This window comes from Pungitius pungitius, chromosome 10 (genome assembly GCF_949316345.1).
Source record: "Pungitius pungitius chromosome 10, fPunPun2.1, whole genome shotgun sequence".
NCBI classification, from domain to species: Eukaryota; Metazoa; Chordata; class Actinopteri; order Perciformes; family Gasterosteidae; genus Pungitius; species Pungitius pungitius.
In genome coordinates this window covers 407335-423398 of record NC_084909.1, presented here as the reverse complement: position 1 = coordinate 423398, position 16064 = coordinate 407335, and the positions used below count along the sequence as shown (strand labels likewise).

At 46.5% G+C, this 16064-nt stretch overlaps 1 protein-coding gene across 1 annotated transcript; it reads left to right on the top strand.

Moving 5' to 3' along the window:
- Positions 1 to 1963: 1963 nt before the first annotated feature.
- On the top strand, positions 1964 to 15540 carry nxph2a (neurexophilin 2a). The gene is made up of 3 exons (XM_037488295.2): positions 1964 to 3931; positions 4039 to 4188; positions 13837 to 15540. Exons 2-3 carry the CDS (start codon positions 4144 to 4146, stop codon positions 14569 to 14571), a joined length of 780 nt encoding a protein of 259 aa, XP_037344192.1. The 5' UTR covers positions 1964 to 3931; positions 4039 to 4143; the 3' UTR covers positions 14572 to 15540.
- The last annotated feature ends 524 nt before the right edge of the window (positions 15541 to 16064 follow it).

Sequence of the window (16064 nt, the reverse complement as noted above, 5' to 3'; positions counted from 1 at the left end):
AAAAGTGAAATTTGTTAACAGAAATGAGTTGAGCGGCTTCTGGGATATCAGAAGTGTTTGGCTTTCTTTGTACATTCACTGGTGCACTTTATTATTTTAAACTAACCCATAGCATTATATTTTATTACATTTGATCCTCTTCCTTGCATCATGTTGTCTGGTTGTCCATTGTCAAACTGTCTGCTGTCATGCACCAAGCGCCAAGTCAAATTCCTTGAATGTCTGACATGTTTTGGTAGTAAACGTTTCCTGATTCCTGATTAATCGATTTACAGCAACTGCAGTTTCATTTTGCATTCTCATTTAATGAATTTAATCTCACCAGGAGTGGTTTTTAACTTGAGACTTGCAAGTCACGATGGTTGTGCAAGTGGTGCAGCTTGTGCTGGCTGCTGATAGGTGCAAAGTCCTCCATTTACTTTGGCTGCTTCTCTTCTCCCTTCACCCAGAAAGCTGGAGAGGCCCGCACACAATGGGCCACTGCGTGTGACCTCTTTTTCAACTTCTTTCTACCCACTTCAGTCACACGCACATGCATATCTTCAACCAAAGATAAAAGACGCATAGCGTGCGAAGCCAGCCCGTCGTAATCGGAAACCAACACCCTCCTCTTTGGAGGGGGGGTGATGACACAAAAACAATGATGTAACCCTTGGGTTACCCCCGGTTACAATTTGCTTCGTTCTAGGAAACCAGTTATGAAATTGACTGATTGTGAAAGTAAGTAATTAAAAACAGCTTCAAACTCGCTAAACCGAGAATGTGCTGGCGTTCACGGAGTAAAAGAACTGACTGTGGAGTCCTGGCACATGATTTAACGTAAGAGCCAGTACTTCTTAACACAGATGTAGGCCATAAGCCATCTAACTTGTTTCAATGAAAGGTTTCAGTTCGTCAGATTGTTAAACTAGCATTCAAAGGTCCTCCCAGTCAGATTTGGGGGGGGGGGGGAGTTCCCAAAGTTCCTGTGACTTAGTTGTTGCAGAGTCTTGTGAAACTTGTATGAACTTGAACAGCTATAAAACAGAAGCCAGTGTCCTTTTTTTTTTTAAAGCACGGCCACAACGTGATGGACGTTCTCACTGCAGAAAGAATCTCATGTGAATGAAACAGTGTGTTAGAAGGTCATGATTCAGTGTGGTAGCTGCACTTTGGCAACCTTCTCATCAGTCTACCAGGTATTGGCACCTAGTTTCTTCTATACAGACATCTTCATCCCTGCGCTTTAATTACAGTGAAGACCAACATTGAAGTCGATAGCAGACTGGCCTTGATTGTAAATTCCCTGCAGCTGGGGATCGGGATCAGATGGAGGGAAGAGATTCCCCTGATCGGGGAGAAGAACATAGGTCAAAGGTCAACAGGGAGGATGATTAGACAGGAGCAGGCTGAGAGGACGTGAGGGCTGCGGGATGAAGAACGGTGGTTGGTCCCCAACTCCTGGTCGGCTTGAGACTTGAACAATGGGCTCAGGCCTGATCTGCAGTCTTGGTATATGTTTTACAGAACAACCTCTTTGATGTATCTCTATGGATTAAGTAATGCTGCACTTTGTTCTTTGAAACGCAGGATACGCCGTATGGCAGCTCTTATCCAAATTGTAAATTGGCTTATTTGATGAAATTGCACTTTCTTGTTTTTTCTTGGGTTTGTAGGGTACGCACTTATTGTAAGTCGTGGATAAAAGCATCAGCTAAATAATGTAATGTAATTAACATTTGTAGCTTCCAACAACATGTTATGTCTAAATCCTCAACAGGGTAAAAGTGCATTTCTAACATGCTCATGAAACGCGATAATGTAGCTGTAAAATGAGCAAGATGAGATGAGAACATCATGACTACCTTAAGACATGTGCCATTTGGAAAATAAAAATGCTGTATTTATCATTCAGCAGCATAGCAGCCTGCTTCCTGTCAACTATTACAAATAAATAAGAAACATAATTTATTTCAGATGCAGACTGCTGTTAGGTATTTTGTCGATTTACTTGCACAATTTGTGTGGGATGTGTTCCGATGTCAAAGCATTTTGTGGCAGACGTATTTCCATTTACAGAATCATTTTAATGAAAATGTTCAAACAGAAAACATCTGACTTTTAAAGTTCTTTGGCCACATACAAAAAAGAAAACAGAGCCTTCAATGAGCTTGAGCTGATTTAGTTTTAAAGCTACTTAAATCCCACGATTCTGCTTCTCCAAAAATCCCATTCATGCAAACTCCTGGACTGTAGTGTTTGTGGTGGCCTTTACATTCAAGCTTTGTAGAAGAAAAAAAGACAATCAATATTGTGTACGTAGCAGGCAGCGCGCACTCCTCTCTCGTCTTTCTCCTCCTGCTTCCACTCAAACGAGTCAGATTAAATGTGGGCGAGGCCTTAATGACACTCTGGAACCGAGAGACCAGTGGTCCACCACAGCGTGCTTGCATTTAATTTGACGTTAAATAAACAGCAGAATGAGAGTACAGACCGTTGTGTGAGGGAGTCCCGGAGAACTACATTTAGGCTTTAAAGTCACACGCTCTGGTCTTATTTCAAGGAACGCTCCCCATCACACTCTTTTTTTGTGCATGCATGCAAACCCCTTCTCTAAATGGCTTTGTATGTATTTCATATGACTAAGTGAAACTTTAATTGGTGGTGAAACTTCTCAATTAGTATGAAGTATTTTTAAATTGGTCGGTGATGTTTTATTCGTACCCTACAACCTTTGCCACAGAAGAGGCGTTAGGCATTGCACGTCATTTAATGCTGTGTTATGGGGATGAGAAAGAAAAGCCCAGTAAGGAGATATCTTGCATGATTTCTACTGAGTGCTGCAATCAGCAGCATTCTTGTGTTTCATTGTCTCCTCTTTATCTTTAGCCTATATTGCCTCATAGCCTTTAACACAGCAACAACCCCCGATATTAAAGCTTACTTGTTGAAAAACGTTTACAATGACGCTTGGGGCACAATATGTAAATTAAAATGATTTAACTTGCAGAAGTATGACTTGATTAACCATTCTCTGTGCACGATGCAAACGTGACACCGCAAACTCTTCTGCGTAAAAGTGAGGCGTTTGGCTGTAACCACGTGGTGGTGCCAAAGTCACGTGCATTTCTGCATCCCGGACTCATCCACAGTGGAACACTGCATCGCCATCCGTGTAACGTTTGACTCTCCGCTGCGTGCACGTTGTGGTCAGGAATGCTTCTCAAGTGAATTGAAGTCACTCCCCGTTGTGTTTTCCACTGGCACCATTTAAACAACCCTGTCGATATTCGAAATCCATATAATGAGGGCAACATTAAAAATAATAATAAATAAAAAAACAAAAAAAGTTTTAAATGGGATTCTGCAGACAGTAAAAAACATCTCTAGACGTCCATCGTAGCCATGACGACGTTCTTACTCCCGAACTACTGAAGTGAAGCCAAATGCCCAAACGTTGGATAAAGGGTTAAAAAACCAAAAACGCGAACGTGTCGCGGAACAAAACCCAATAACAGCGACACGGAGGCTCTTACTTGCCTGAGTGAGTCTTCACGGAGAGACCTTTGGTCCGACTCTCTCTGCGAATGCGCGCTCATCTCGGAGTCTCCAGACGCACGGCGCAGGATTTTGCGCACCGGATCCAAGTGGAGCAGCAGAGCGCGCGGCGAGCGGACTGCTGTCGACTCACCGCGGTCCTGCCGATCGGATCCCGGGTCACTTTGCTGCACCCGAACGCGCACGTCGTCGTTCCGTGCACGGGTCTCTAGACACAGTCTTCAGGTTATTTCGGTTGATTCCACCTTGTTTTTAGAGAACTACAAGTGTCCCAGCTGCTCGGGGAGAATTTACTCAACATTCCCGAAGAGGAGGCGTTTGTGAGGATTTTAGGGCTCTTTCCTGGATAGAACGAGGGAGACTTCAACAAAGTGAGGTGTTACATAAAAACAAGGTAAGGGGAAGTTTAATTGTTCACATACGAATCAAATGGACCATCTATGAAGTCCTCCCATATTTAACAAAGCGCCTTTAAGTGAACACGTTTCTTTTTGCTCGCAGGTGATCACAGCAATGCTTCAGCATCATGTGCGTCTGTGCCTCTCCAAATGCTCCAGAGAGGATTTAAGCGCCGCTCATTTTGAATAAGTCGAGAAGGCATCAAAGATGAGAACTCTGCAAACATTCCTGTTTCTTTTCCTCCTGCACCAGGTGAGGTGTGACACTGTTGAATGGCAATAGAATATGTAGAAATAGTTGCTTCTGTCTTTACTCATATATCATATATTGTTCATATTTAAGCATTTTGTTGATTTGTCAGTTTTTCTAGACCTGCATCATAGTGCAAGCGATGTAAAATGTGTCCCTCCTGATGCCGAAAGCAGCTTCCACCAACTCCTGCATCCGATTTAGTTTCATAGTCGTCGGCAGAAGATGTGTTGGTGGAAACCCTAACCCAAATATAACAAAATACTATTTTAATGATTAACTTTAAATATGTAGAATATATATATATATATATATATATATATATATATATAGAGAGAGAGAGAGAGAGAGAGAGAGATTACAATAAACAACATCACCCAATTTCTGCCGCCTATGTACTGAACACGTATTATGGAAACATAGTTAAGTTCATAGAGTCTATTTTGACTGTGACTTTGGCTGTGGCCATAATGTAAATTACAATTATCTAAATTAATGTATTGCTCATATTTGTAATTGTGGAATTTTTATTGGTATAATTATACCGAACATCTACATTATGTTCCGAGCTAATGTGAGCAGACGGCTCATTACTTTATAACGACCAATCCTGCACTAATGTAGGAGTGGAGATCATGTAAAGATTCACTGCATATCAAGTATAGATGTACCTGTTTTCAGGTTTTAGTGGTTTTTATTAAAGTGCATCATGGTCTCGATATTGTTTCTCCGTCACTTATTGCTTAGTTAAATAACAAAAAACAACAACTACTCATTTATGTGGCTACGTCACGTTGGTTTTTGTGGATATGTTTCATTTGTTTTACGAGGTCTGACCTCTGTGCCACCCCCTCACACCCGTCAGGTTTCTCTCCCCTGCTATCAAAATGTTAAGAAAAATAACAATTGAGAAGAATAGGTGTAAATTGCACAACCCACAGATTTTCCTTTATGACTTAAACAATGTGATGAAATCTCCGTGCCTTGTGAAAACATGTGAGATGAATAGTATTTAGCAGAGATTGGAACATGCACAGAGTCTAAGTCTTTTATTATTAAAGGAGTAAGCTCTCTGAAGGCAGATCAGCAGCTTTAGGGAAATATAAAAGTCGTTTCCCTCCTTTTTTTCCCCTCTTAAACTGCCGTTAATGGCATTTGAATAAAAAGTGGGTGTTATCGTGGTCATCCTCCCTCTGGAGACTCTGGACGTGGACAGAAAACGCTGCACGATTGAAGACGTTCTTCCTCAAAGAGGACTTTGTGTCTAAAGATCCCCTCGAACTGGCGTCAGTGTTGTAATCGGCCTCGTGCCTATCGGGGGGGGGGGCTCTGCCTGCAGGGACGGAGACGGACTGGGTCGCATCCCTGGAGAGCTTCCCCCTCCCAGCAGGCCCACCCCACCCCACCCTAACCCTAACCCTAACCCCGGGACACACTGGCCATTATCAATATTCCCCCACCTTCCATAGGGTGGCACGTGTCGAAACGCCACGCCGACGCTCACTTTTACTTTGTCTTTTCTATTTTGTTGGGGGGGGGGGGCATAGTTTACTATGCAGGTAACTATGGATGCCAATGGGTTGACATGGGGTCACTTCTAGCTTTTAACCCGTGGCGCCACAGGATCACTCTCAAACAAAAGAGGCCCTTGTCATACTGAGAGATACTCCGACATGTTTCTTCTTTTCTTTTACATCTTCACTTTACTTACTAGGACAAAACAACCCCCCCCGAACATGAATCAAATGGTGGAAAACGTAACCGCCGGCCTCGTAGCATCTGTGTCGTACCCCGGGGACAAATAAGAGGGTCAAAGCCGTCCTGAGAGAATCCATCCTTCCCCATGACATCTGGTGCAGTTACCCCGTGCGCAAAGGCAGCGGCACAATGGAGATGGAGATGGAAAACCGCACTTGAGAGCCCTGTGTGTGTGTGCGGGGGGGGGGGGGGGGGTCACTAATGCTCGGGGATTACGCGCGCGGAGACGTTGACAAAGTGTTTTATTGCACCGGGGTTAATGTTGTGTCATGACAAAAAGCATCGACGCCCCCCCCCCCCCGGTTGCGGTTGAGGAGCGGATCAGTGGCGCACACGTCTACCTCCTGCGCTCGGGGGGTTTGGGGGGGGGGGGGGGGTCGGAAGTCAGCGGCGCCGCAGAAGAAGCATCGCGACGCGACACGAAGCTTCGGCCGGTCCCCCGTGAGCTGAGTTTAGTTGTTAGAAATGTTCCGTTTCTTCTCCATCTCGTGTTGCTCCTCTGCAGGAACCGAGCAGACAGAGAGGCTCAAGGACAACAGTTCTATCCCGGTCTTCTACATAAAGTCCCTCCCCAGGGGGCTCTGTAACCCTCTGCCCCTTCCCCCATGCTCAATTAGGTCTGCTTTTATTATTTATTTATTGTACATTTTGAAGGCAACTAACACTGGGAAGAGTAATAAAGTGTACAGTTGGGGGATTAGGAGCAGCTCTTTAATCTCGGGCTTCTGATAATACTGCATGGGCTGATTGATTAGTTTTTCAGGAAGCTTATGTCAGAAAAACCTAATCCGTCTTTGGATTGTGCCAGCCTTGTAAGGTTTCCCCGTGCCGCCACTTTATCATGGCGGCGAATTACAGAGCTGCTGGGCTGTGATAAGGTCCTCGTCTCTTCACAGACCCCCCCCCCCCCCCCCCCCCACCCCATACCCACTCCTTCCCTCTGGACAATAAAAAAAGACGTGTTTATATTCTCCACATCCCTGCTCTGCCTGGTCCTTACATCAACCTCTCGCAGGATTTGCCTTGCAAGAAAAAAAAAAGCAGTGGAACTTAAAGTCTTCAAGAACCAGCCAGAAAAAAAAATATGTGTGAAAATGTCAGAGCAGAAATATCTGTGGAAGTGATTAAACATGGATTTCGGGAGTGAAGGGGTCCTTGTGTGCAGGTTTTAGGCTTTACACGGTGCCGATGTGTATCTGGGCTCGTATTGGGGGTCACAATCCTCCTCCACCCAGAAGGCCTGACTAGATAATCCCTCATAAACAATGCTGTCTGTGGCATTTGGCCGGGCCTCGCTCAGTGTGTCGCCTCGGACCTCTGAAGGAAAGGTCACCCGTTCCTGCCCGTTAAATCCCTCAAATGCATCTCACAAAGCGCTACAGGTTGTATTGACTGCGTCGAGCCCTGCAGCCTATTTCACCGTCATCAATCATAATTGTGTGGCAAAAAAAAAAAAATCCATGATAAATTACCCTGAAAGTTCCAAATGATTGATTGGCTGTGAGGCTTTTGCCCTTTGCATTGACAATAACCATAATCGGGCTTCTGGATGGACCATTAAAGACTTTACTCAAAACAATTATGAGCAGCTTGATTACTACCCCCCCCCCCCTCGTGATATGAGCTGTTAGGATAAAGTGAAGTTCTTGAGCCACTCGGAGAAGGACGCGTTATGAGTCCTCGCGGCAGGTGTTACCTCATCACGTTCCGCAGGGCGAGGGGGGGGGGGGGGGGGGGGGGGAGCTCGGCGTCCTGCAGAGACGACGGAAGAATCGCTCGAGTCTCGCCTTTTTCTTTTTGGATGGCATCAAACATGGCGCTCGATCAGCGTTGCGTCTTTACGGCTCTGCGCGTCCTGCCTTCCTTTGAGGCTGAGCTGCGTCAAACGGACCGCGGCTCCATGGTTTCTGCCACCCCCCCCCCCAGAACGCTTTGACGTGTAAAGTTCTTAATTACCACCCTGTTTGGTACTTTGAAGACGGCACGTCAGAGCTGGGGGAAAATGATTGACCTATTTAATTAAAACGGTGTTGCTAGGGCAAGGTGTGACAGCGTTAGAATAAGTACAATAAATCTATTTTTTGATTATTCTCACTTTTACCTTTTCCTCCTCCGCCTTTGAGGCCTCTCTCTCAGCTTGTCATTTCCAGGCCTAACAAAGCGCTGTCAGCTCCCCGAGAGGAAAGGAAGCAACGTCTTCGCCTTCTTCTCTTGTTTCTTCTTCAAAGGGCGCCGCTTCTGTGAAATCAGTCAAAGGCGGGAAATCTGCTCGAAGAAACAAAAAAAAACAACAAAAAAAAACATTTGCTCCGTCGAATTTAACCGGACGAACATTTGAGGCGTCTTGAGCTGAGCAGCTTCCCCATTACGCCGTTCAAGGTGTTCACGATTGGTCAAGAGAATGATAATTACACCGAAGGCCCGCCGAAGGCCCCCCCCCCCCCCCCACACACACACACCTGGGATCCCATCAGGCGCACGTAGGTGAGCCGGAGCAGGAGTTGGCGCTTTGACCGCCTTAAAGGGGATTATGAAAGTGATGACGCGTTAAAAGGAAAGCGAAAGTGAAGCTTTGCCGCTGACACGTGTGGCAGGTGAAGAGATAACACAAGTACCCCCCCCCCCCCCCCCCCCCCGCCCCCCCTCAACACCTGTCGCTGCATTTAAATGTCCCGCAGCGAGTCACTAACATCTTTCACCCAAATGCATGTTTTCAAAAGTCACAAGGGAGGCAAATATGTCCAGAATGTTTTTTTAAATAACCAATGAAGTTGGAGTTAATAAAGTGTTTTGCATGTATTGTGTCATTAGTTCATTTTCTTACTTTAATCCACTGGAGCAAGTCGCTTTGTCTCAAGAATAATATCATCAATAATTACACGGGTTGTAGTTTCTGTTCTAGCGTCCCGTTGCCTTAAAGCTGTTTCAGACCCCGTTTGGAGCTGATTAAACTACAATAGAAGAAGAACTGTGTGCAGGCTAATGGCCTCATTCAGATCAAAACAAATGTGACACCTGTCGACTCCCAAGTTTCTCTCGCATTGGACCGACCACCGAGTCCATGCAAAGCTTTGCGAGGTAAATAGAAAAAGGTGACCACTGTGAACATGACCAACTCACTGATTCCTGACGCAGGAGGGTTACGTCATGTGCTGTAATTGATCGATTGACACGAGCAGGTAGATGAGATGTTGCGTGTGAGGAAGGCACCTTTACTTCATGATTTGATAGAAACAAATAAGAATAGACAGAGAATCTCCTCTGAGCACCTAAGTGGTCTGAATATTTATCATTTCTTAAGCAGCAATAAAGTGTGTACAGCACATTGAGCTTAATCCGCTCAGTGGGTAGCTTCTGTTTAAATTCCTCCCCTGGGGGGTTTGTTTTACTGTTTGTCTGTTGGTGTTCAGACAGTTTAAAAGTGTTTCAGTGATCGTTAACACATTTAAAGCAGGAGAGGACAGTGGTTGTCAGAGTTTGATCATTTCACTCTGATCACTCACCTCCTGCCGGGGGGGGGGGGGGGGGGGGGTCTTATGTCATTATACATTAGATACTGGCTGCTCTTAATAATAATGGAAAATGAATTCCACCACATATTGGATATTGGATCTATAACATCTTAAGCAGGAGTATTAAGATGTTACGGCAGTAAAGGTAAAAGGTCACAGTGTGATGGCCTAAAGGATTACACTGGAGGAGGTAGATATGCTGCACACACACACACACACACTCGAGTCACAGCCTGCTGTGATTGGTATTGGTACGGCGCCCCCCCCCCCCCCCTCCCCCGATCCACCACAGGGCAGGAGCACCTGTCATGTGTTTCCCTGGACGGCCTCTGATTAAAAGCGATGGCTCTGGAGCGTGAGGCGGTCCCAGCGATCAGAGCACCAATCTATTCTTCAGCGGCGTGTGGACTTCGGGCTTCGGACCCGCCTAAGTACCTCCGCCCCCCCCCCCCCCCCCCCTGCTCCTGGAACCGGCTGTGGGTGTGAATCACTACAAATGACGTGCCCTGTGGCATCAGTGGGAAGGCGGCTGGGGGAGGGACGCGGGCTGTGAATGGTTTTTAATGTGAGGGGAGCGCGGATGCGAGACAGCAAAGGGGGGGCGGGGGGGCGGTCTCTGTTGAGTGCCGGTTTAGGAGTACCTGCGAAGCCTTATATCCGGATTTTTACTACGTGGAAATCAGGTTAATGAAGCTTCAGCCACAGAAAATTAGCAGAGAAATGAATTGCACCCCCAGAGTGAGGTCAATTTGCACAGATACGTCCGTGAGGATCATGTGATCCGCTCTGCTCGCACTGCTGAGCAGGTTAATTGCCCATTTTGTTTATTGTGAGGAAGAGGCCTGAAGCCAATTTCCCCCAGACGCATATCCCAACCTTATGAGCTGGAAAAAGATCAACAACGGACCCCCACCCCCACCACACACACACCTACACCACGAAAAAAAGCAGATTTTAGCTGACTGATGCAATGCGGATGACAGAGAAGCTCTCATCGCGACAACAGATCCCAGATCCCATCACATGGGGGGCCACACTGTCGACCCCACCAGGCAGAGAGACACCATCAAAGCCCAGAACCCCTCACGGCCGTGCACGCCGCCGCTGCATTTTCATGACGTCTCTTCAGGCGATCCAGAAGCCAGGTGTCACTGGAAGTTCTGGATAACTTTGGAGAGGCCAGTTCTGGTCACCGTGGCAATTACCTTTATGTCGGGCCCCTGAAAGAGATGTCGACCCGCGGGACGACAGCCAGCCAGCGCCGCCATGCTCATTACGGACCGACGCGGAGGCCGATTCCTCGCCACTCGCCGTGTGGCCGTTTTTGAGTTCAGCTAATACCTCAGGATGCTATTGATTGACACAACATTGAATGAACTATATCCTGTGTGTGTGTGTGTGTGTGGGGGGGGGGGTCAAACACGTTTAACCCTACATTTTACACGGATACTGATGCCGTTGTTAAAATTATTCATTTCACCATAAATGCATTACAAAACCTTGTTTCTGATATTGGTTCTTTAAATTTGGTTAATACAAAAGTACATTTAACGGCTGAATTGTTTAAACTATTCTTGAATTATCTCAATTGTATGTTTGGCCCAAATAATAGTTGTTACTACTAATGGGACATAAATATTACAATATATCCGTGATGAGTTGACACTGCTTGATACTATCAGCGCTGTGTCTTATCAGCACATGAGGCCTGATTTAATAGCAACACAGAATCGCCCCGAAGCATCAGCCATTTTATTTATTTTTATATTTCAGGTTGGGGAAGCAAACCTTAAAACATCTCACCAAAAAATAATTAAGACGGCTTAAAGGTTGGGGATTTTGTGTCTTGTCTGCTCATCATAGTCAGTGTGAGAAATCCATGACTCCAAATAGAAAATCTGTGCTCCTGAGATCTGGTTTACTGGTGATTAATAAATCATCCACTATTATATAAAAACTATATTTTTGGATACATTAAAAGGTGAATATGGATTAGAATTCTAACATATTTTATAGCTCACTCTGCTCTATGTTTACTGCTGTATCGCTGCTCTTTCATAAGCCACATGTCACCTGTAACTGCTGTGGTACGTGGAGGTAATGTGGAGTTCAGACGTCTCTTTGGGACCAAGCTGAACCACACGGACAGATAAACGCCACCAGCCGCTCCGTCGAGCTGTCGGAATGACGTCTGGTCCTTTCAGCTCCACAAGTCTGCAGTTATTATCATAAGAACGTCTTGTTTCAAGTCGCCCCGGAACGCCTCCAGCACAGCAGCGCCGATTAACAAATCTTAATTAAGCTTTTGTAGATTCTCCTTCATCAGACCTTGCCTTTTTTTTTGTTCCTCCACAGAGTCTTGCTGTACAAAAAAATGTGGATTCCTATTCGTCTGTTTTTAAGAGATTCCGCTTCTGCCTGAATGAACGAGGTGTTCTAGTCTGTGTGTGTGTGTGTGTGCGTGTGTGTGGGAAAAGGAAAAACCAAAGCCCATGTGTCAAAGCGGGCTTTCAAGTTCCCAGTGCTTCATCTCTCTCGGGGCACATAAGTATGAGATATTCCTCTGATGATCCCCTTGTTGTCACAGCAATTTCCCCCGTTGCTCATCATACTTAAACTTCTCTCATTTCCATTAGAATCATCCCATACAAGAGCTCACCTGAGATTTACACTGAAAGACAAAATTCAGGCTTCACCTCTTAAGCCTCCGAGTGCTTCATCCTCCTCGTTCGCAGCAGTGATGAAATGTCCCCCCCCCCCCCCCCCCCACAACCCCCCACCCGGGTTGTCCGGCATCGCCTGCCGCCGCGATGCTGCGAGAGTCTCAATGGAAAGCCGAGGTATCACTAAGTGGCTGATTAAACGACGGTGGAGGTGGGCGAGCTGCGCTCAGGGACGTGGCCTCATTCATCCGTGTTTACAGGGAGCGTCTTAATTAAGCAACGTGAGGGCTGACGGATGGCTCCCTCCCTCTCTCCGTGGGGGAGACACATTGATTTCACATTACGTATCCAGATGGTCAAGCCATTAGGCGCGGCTTGCAAGTACATTAAGGCTCACACAAGCAGCCCCGGTAAAGGAAAGGCTCTAATTATACGATTCAAGATGCAAGTCCTTTAAATGTGTCGAGTGCAACGGGAGGTGTGAGCGGGACAAGAGCAAATTGCAGCAGACGGAGCCAGTTTGTTAGTATTGTACATATGTGCCTCAGTTGGGCTTACAGCGGAATTATAATTAGTCTGCAACTATGGAGTGAGAACTCAAACATCTGCTTCTGCCGGTGATCCCTACAACGGGGCCCGGGGAAAGCCGCCACTGCTAATTACCAATAAAACTATAAAACTAGCTCAGCTTATTGCCGTGAATTATTTAAGCTTTATCTGAAGTGGACCAGGAATTGCTCCAGAGGCTAAAAGGCTTTTTGGGGTGGGGTGGGGGGGGTGGGGGGGGGATCACAGTTCGTTGCCGCGGTCCGGATTAGCACTTGGCGCGCATGCTTCACCGCAGCACGTGTAGCTGTCGGGGAGCCGTGGCGAGCTGGAGTCCCTGCGCGCGGGGCGCTGACGTGACGATGATGATGATGATGATGATTTGCATTGTCGTGTAATCCCAAAAAGCTTCATGCAAATACGGGCTGAAGTTTATCACCGCATCCAAAATGATACCCTTAAATACTGGGATTTTAGTTTACATGTCTTTGGCTTCGTCATCCTGACTCATCCTGAACAAACAGGGGGATTCTCCACTGACATCCAAGACTTTTGGTTCGGATAGTGATTCAATTGTTGAAATGTGTAAAATGTGCAAAAAATATAGGTAATATCTATGTTCACCTGTGTTTTGGTAAGAAGTTGAATACATTTTTTGTCATTACCGAGATGATGGACTAGTTGTGTCCCTCGTGTGGTACACACGTCTAAAGGATGCAAACTGCTGATGTTCCCACATTTAATGTAATAAGTAAATTACAACAATGGATTTATGCAATTTGGCTTCGGTGTGAAGTACATGAATTTCAGCGAGGCTATAAAATTAACTACGCCAACACATCTGTGTGAGGGAGCACTGAAGAGCCAGCATCTGTTTGGAGCTCTTGTAAACAGGTTTTTTCCCCCCCAAACAAAATGCTTCCCAAGGGGATCTTCGCTTTGGTTCCAAATTTCCTAAAGTAAATCTTAACTTGAGTGGCAGATGAGTGGCTCGTGTTTGAGTGTTTTGGCTTTCCCTCCTTTGTCCTTTGTGCCGAGCAGCTGCCTTTTTATTTATTCACCTCGGATTTCCATTTACACTAAACACTGTGCTCCCTTTGATGAAATGGTATTTTACCAAAGCCGTACCTGATGTGCCTTTTCCTTTCTCCCCCCGCTGTGCTCTGCTGAAGGTCACATGCAGGAAGGAGCGCGGAGGAGTCACGGACCTCATCGAGTGGGCCGAACACAAGGTCTCTCCCACGGGGGCCAGTCCGCGGATCCTCAACCCCCTGCGTTTGTTTGCCAGGGGGTCCCCTGGGTTCAAGAGCAACATGAGGGAAATTACGTATCTACAGAACATGGAGGACTTCTGGGACTGGTTATCTAACCAGACAGATGCTCAGGGCGCCCAGGCCAGAACTAAGCGCAGGCCCATCGTCAAGACTGGCAAGTTCAAAAAGATGTTTGGCTGGGGGGACTTCCACTCCAACATCAAGACCGTCAAGCTCAACCTGCTGATAACGGGCAAGATCGTGGACCACGGCAACGGCACCTTCAGCGTCTACTTCCGCCACAACTCCACGGGCCTGGGCAACGTGTCGGTCAGCCTGGTGCCGCCCTCCAAGGTGGTGGAGTTCGAGATGGCGCAGCAGTCCACGCTGGAGACCAAGGACACCAAGTCCTTCAACTGCCGCATCGAGTACGAGAAGACGGACCGCAACAAGAAGACCGCCCTGTGCAGCTTCGACCCGTCCAAGGTGTGCTACCAGGAGCAGACGCAGAGCCACGTGTCCTGGCTGTGCTCCAAGCCCTTCAAAGTCATATGCATCTACATCGCGTTCTACAGCGTAGATTATAAACTGGTGCAGAAGGTGTGCCCTGACTACAACTACCACAGTGACCAACCCTACTCCTCCACAGGATGACACCCTGGCCGGCCTCCCGTCCACCCGTCCATTCATAATAGTACATGTCAGCCCGAAAGCTCCTCGTCCCGCAAACACCTAGGTAGCTGAGACGCGTCGGGGGAGGAGCTACTTATGCTGGGACACACTGTGGAGGGATGTGATGTGGTGTTAAAAACTAAAACTAAATGCAATGTACAGATAGAGCAGAAAGAAGTTCAGATAGTTAGGTGTCCAGGGACGTGGGCTTAGGGCTTGATTGGATTCGGTGTATCCGCCCGGTGTGACTCCTCCCCTTCACGGCGGCCCGCGTCCTCCGTAAACCACTGGTGTAATTAGCGTGTTGTCCAGATGTTTTGTTCGAGGCTAGACCACAGGCGAGGAGCCTCCCGGTGCGCAACGCAGAGCCGGCTTCTGTGCCAGGCCTCAATTCATGCCAACACTCTCAAACAAGTCTTCATATCAGCCAATCAATTATTGGATGAAATATTACAAGACTTTGAATCACATAAAGAATTACAATAGAAAGGCATTTTTCAATTAGATAGTTCACATTTCAAACCCATTTTGTCTGATGTTCTGTTCATAGCCTTTAAAATAGAACTATTATCCATTTGAACAAAGGCGGGACACTGTCTATTGTTTCCCCAAGTAGCTCGGAGGAATTAATATGCATTTACAACCTATATTTCACCTCCCTATCGTTCTAGAATAGTGACCTGATCGACTTTGTGCCCAATAACCCGTGTCAAAATGAATGGATCCAACGCACCTGGGAATAGTTGCACGAGCATAAATCACCACGTGCACACGTAAGGAATCTATCGGCGTGAAACCAGGCTGCCGCTTTTTTTTTGTACTCCCAAAAAACTTCTGCAGCAAACCTCTTAAGGCAAACGTAAGCTAACATCTGTGTTTCCAAGATGCACTTTGAGGCATCAGCCTGAGTGGGTCCCTCAGTGGATTAATGTGTGTCAGGAGGAGGGGGGGTGGGGAAATGAGGGGGGGGGGAGGAAGGGGGGGGGGGGGGGGGGGGGGGGGCGATAATTGCAGGACAGGTGGATTTAGCGAGTCTGGCAGACAATTATCAGCACTTTGTCATGGTCCTGCCACCAGCCCTGACATTACCTGTCTTTAATAGGCTTTAATTAGCCTGGGAAATTTCATTTAACCATGACCAGGAGTGGAGAAACCAAACGGGTAAAAAAAAAAGAAGAAGAAAAAAGAAAAGTGGAAATACAAAATCCTCCTGGAGTTTTAATGAGAAACGGGAGCTACGTTTGAAAATGTCATACATTTCCCAATTGCACAGCAGGCTTAAATTGACTGACTTTTTGTGTATAAGTGGGTAACATCCTGTCTTGTTGTAAATGGTGGAATATGCTGTGACTTTTTCTTTAAAGCAGCTTCTGTCGAAAACCATCCACACATGAAATAAAATTTGTGTTGATTGCAAATAGCCAGGATTCCTAGACTAGGGCACGTGCCACTGACTAATCACATGACAATTACCT

Excerpts from the sequence above, each read along its gene's own strand:
- nxph2a (XM_037488295.2), top strand. The coding sequence starts at position 4,144 with ATGAGAACTCTGCAAACATTCCTGTTTCTTTTCCTCCTGCACCAG. Across the intron at positions 4,189-13,836 it reads TTCTTTTCCTCCTGCACCAG|GTCACATGCAGGAAGGAGCG; the intron begins GTGAGGTGTGAC and ends GCTCTGCTGAAG.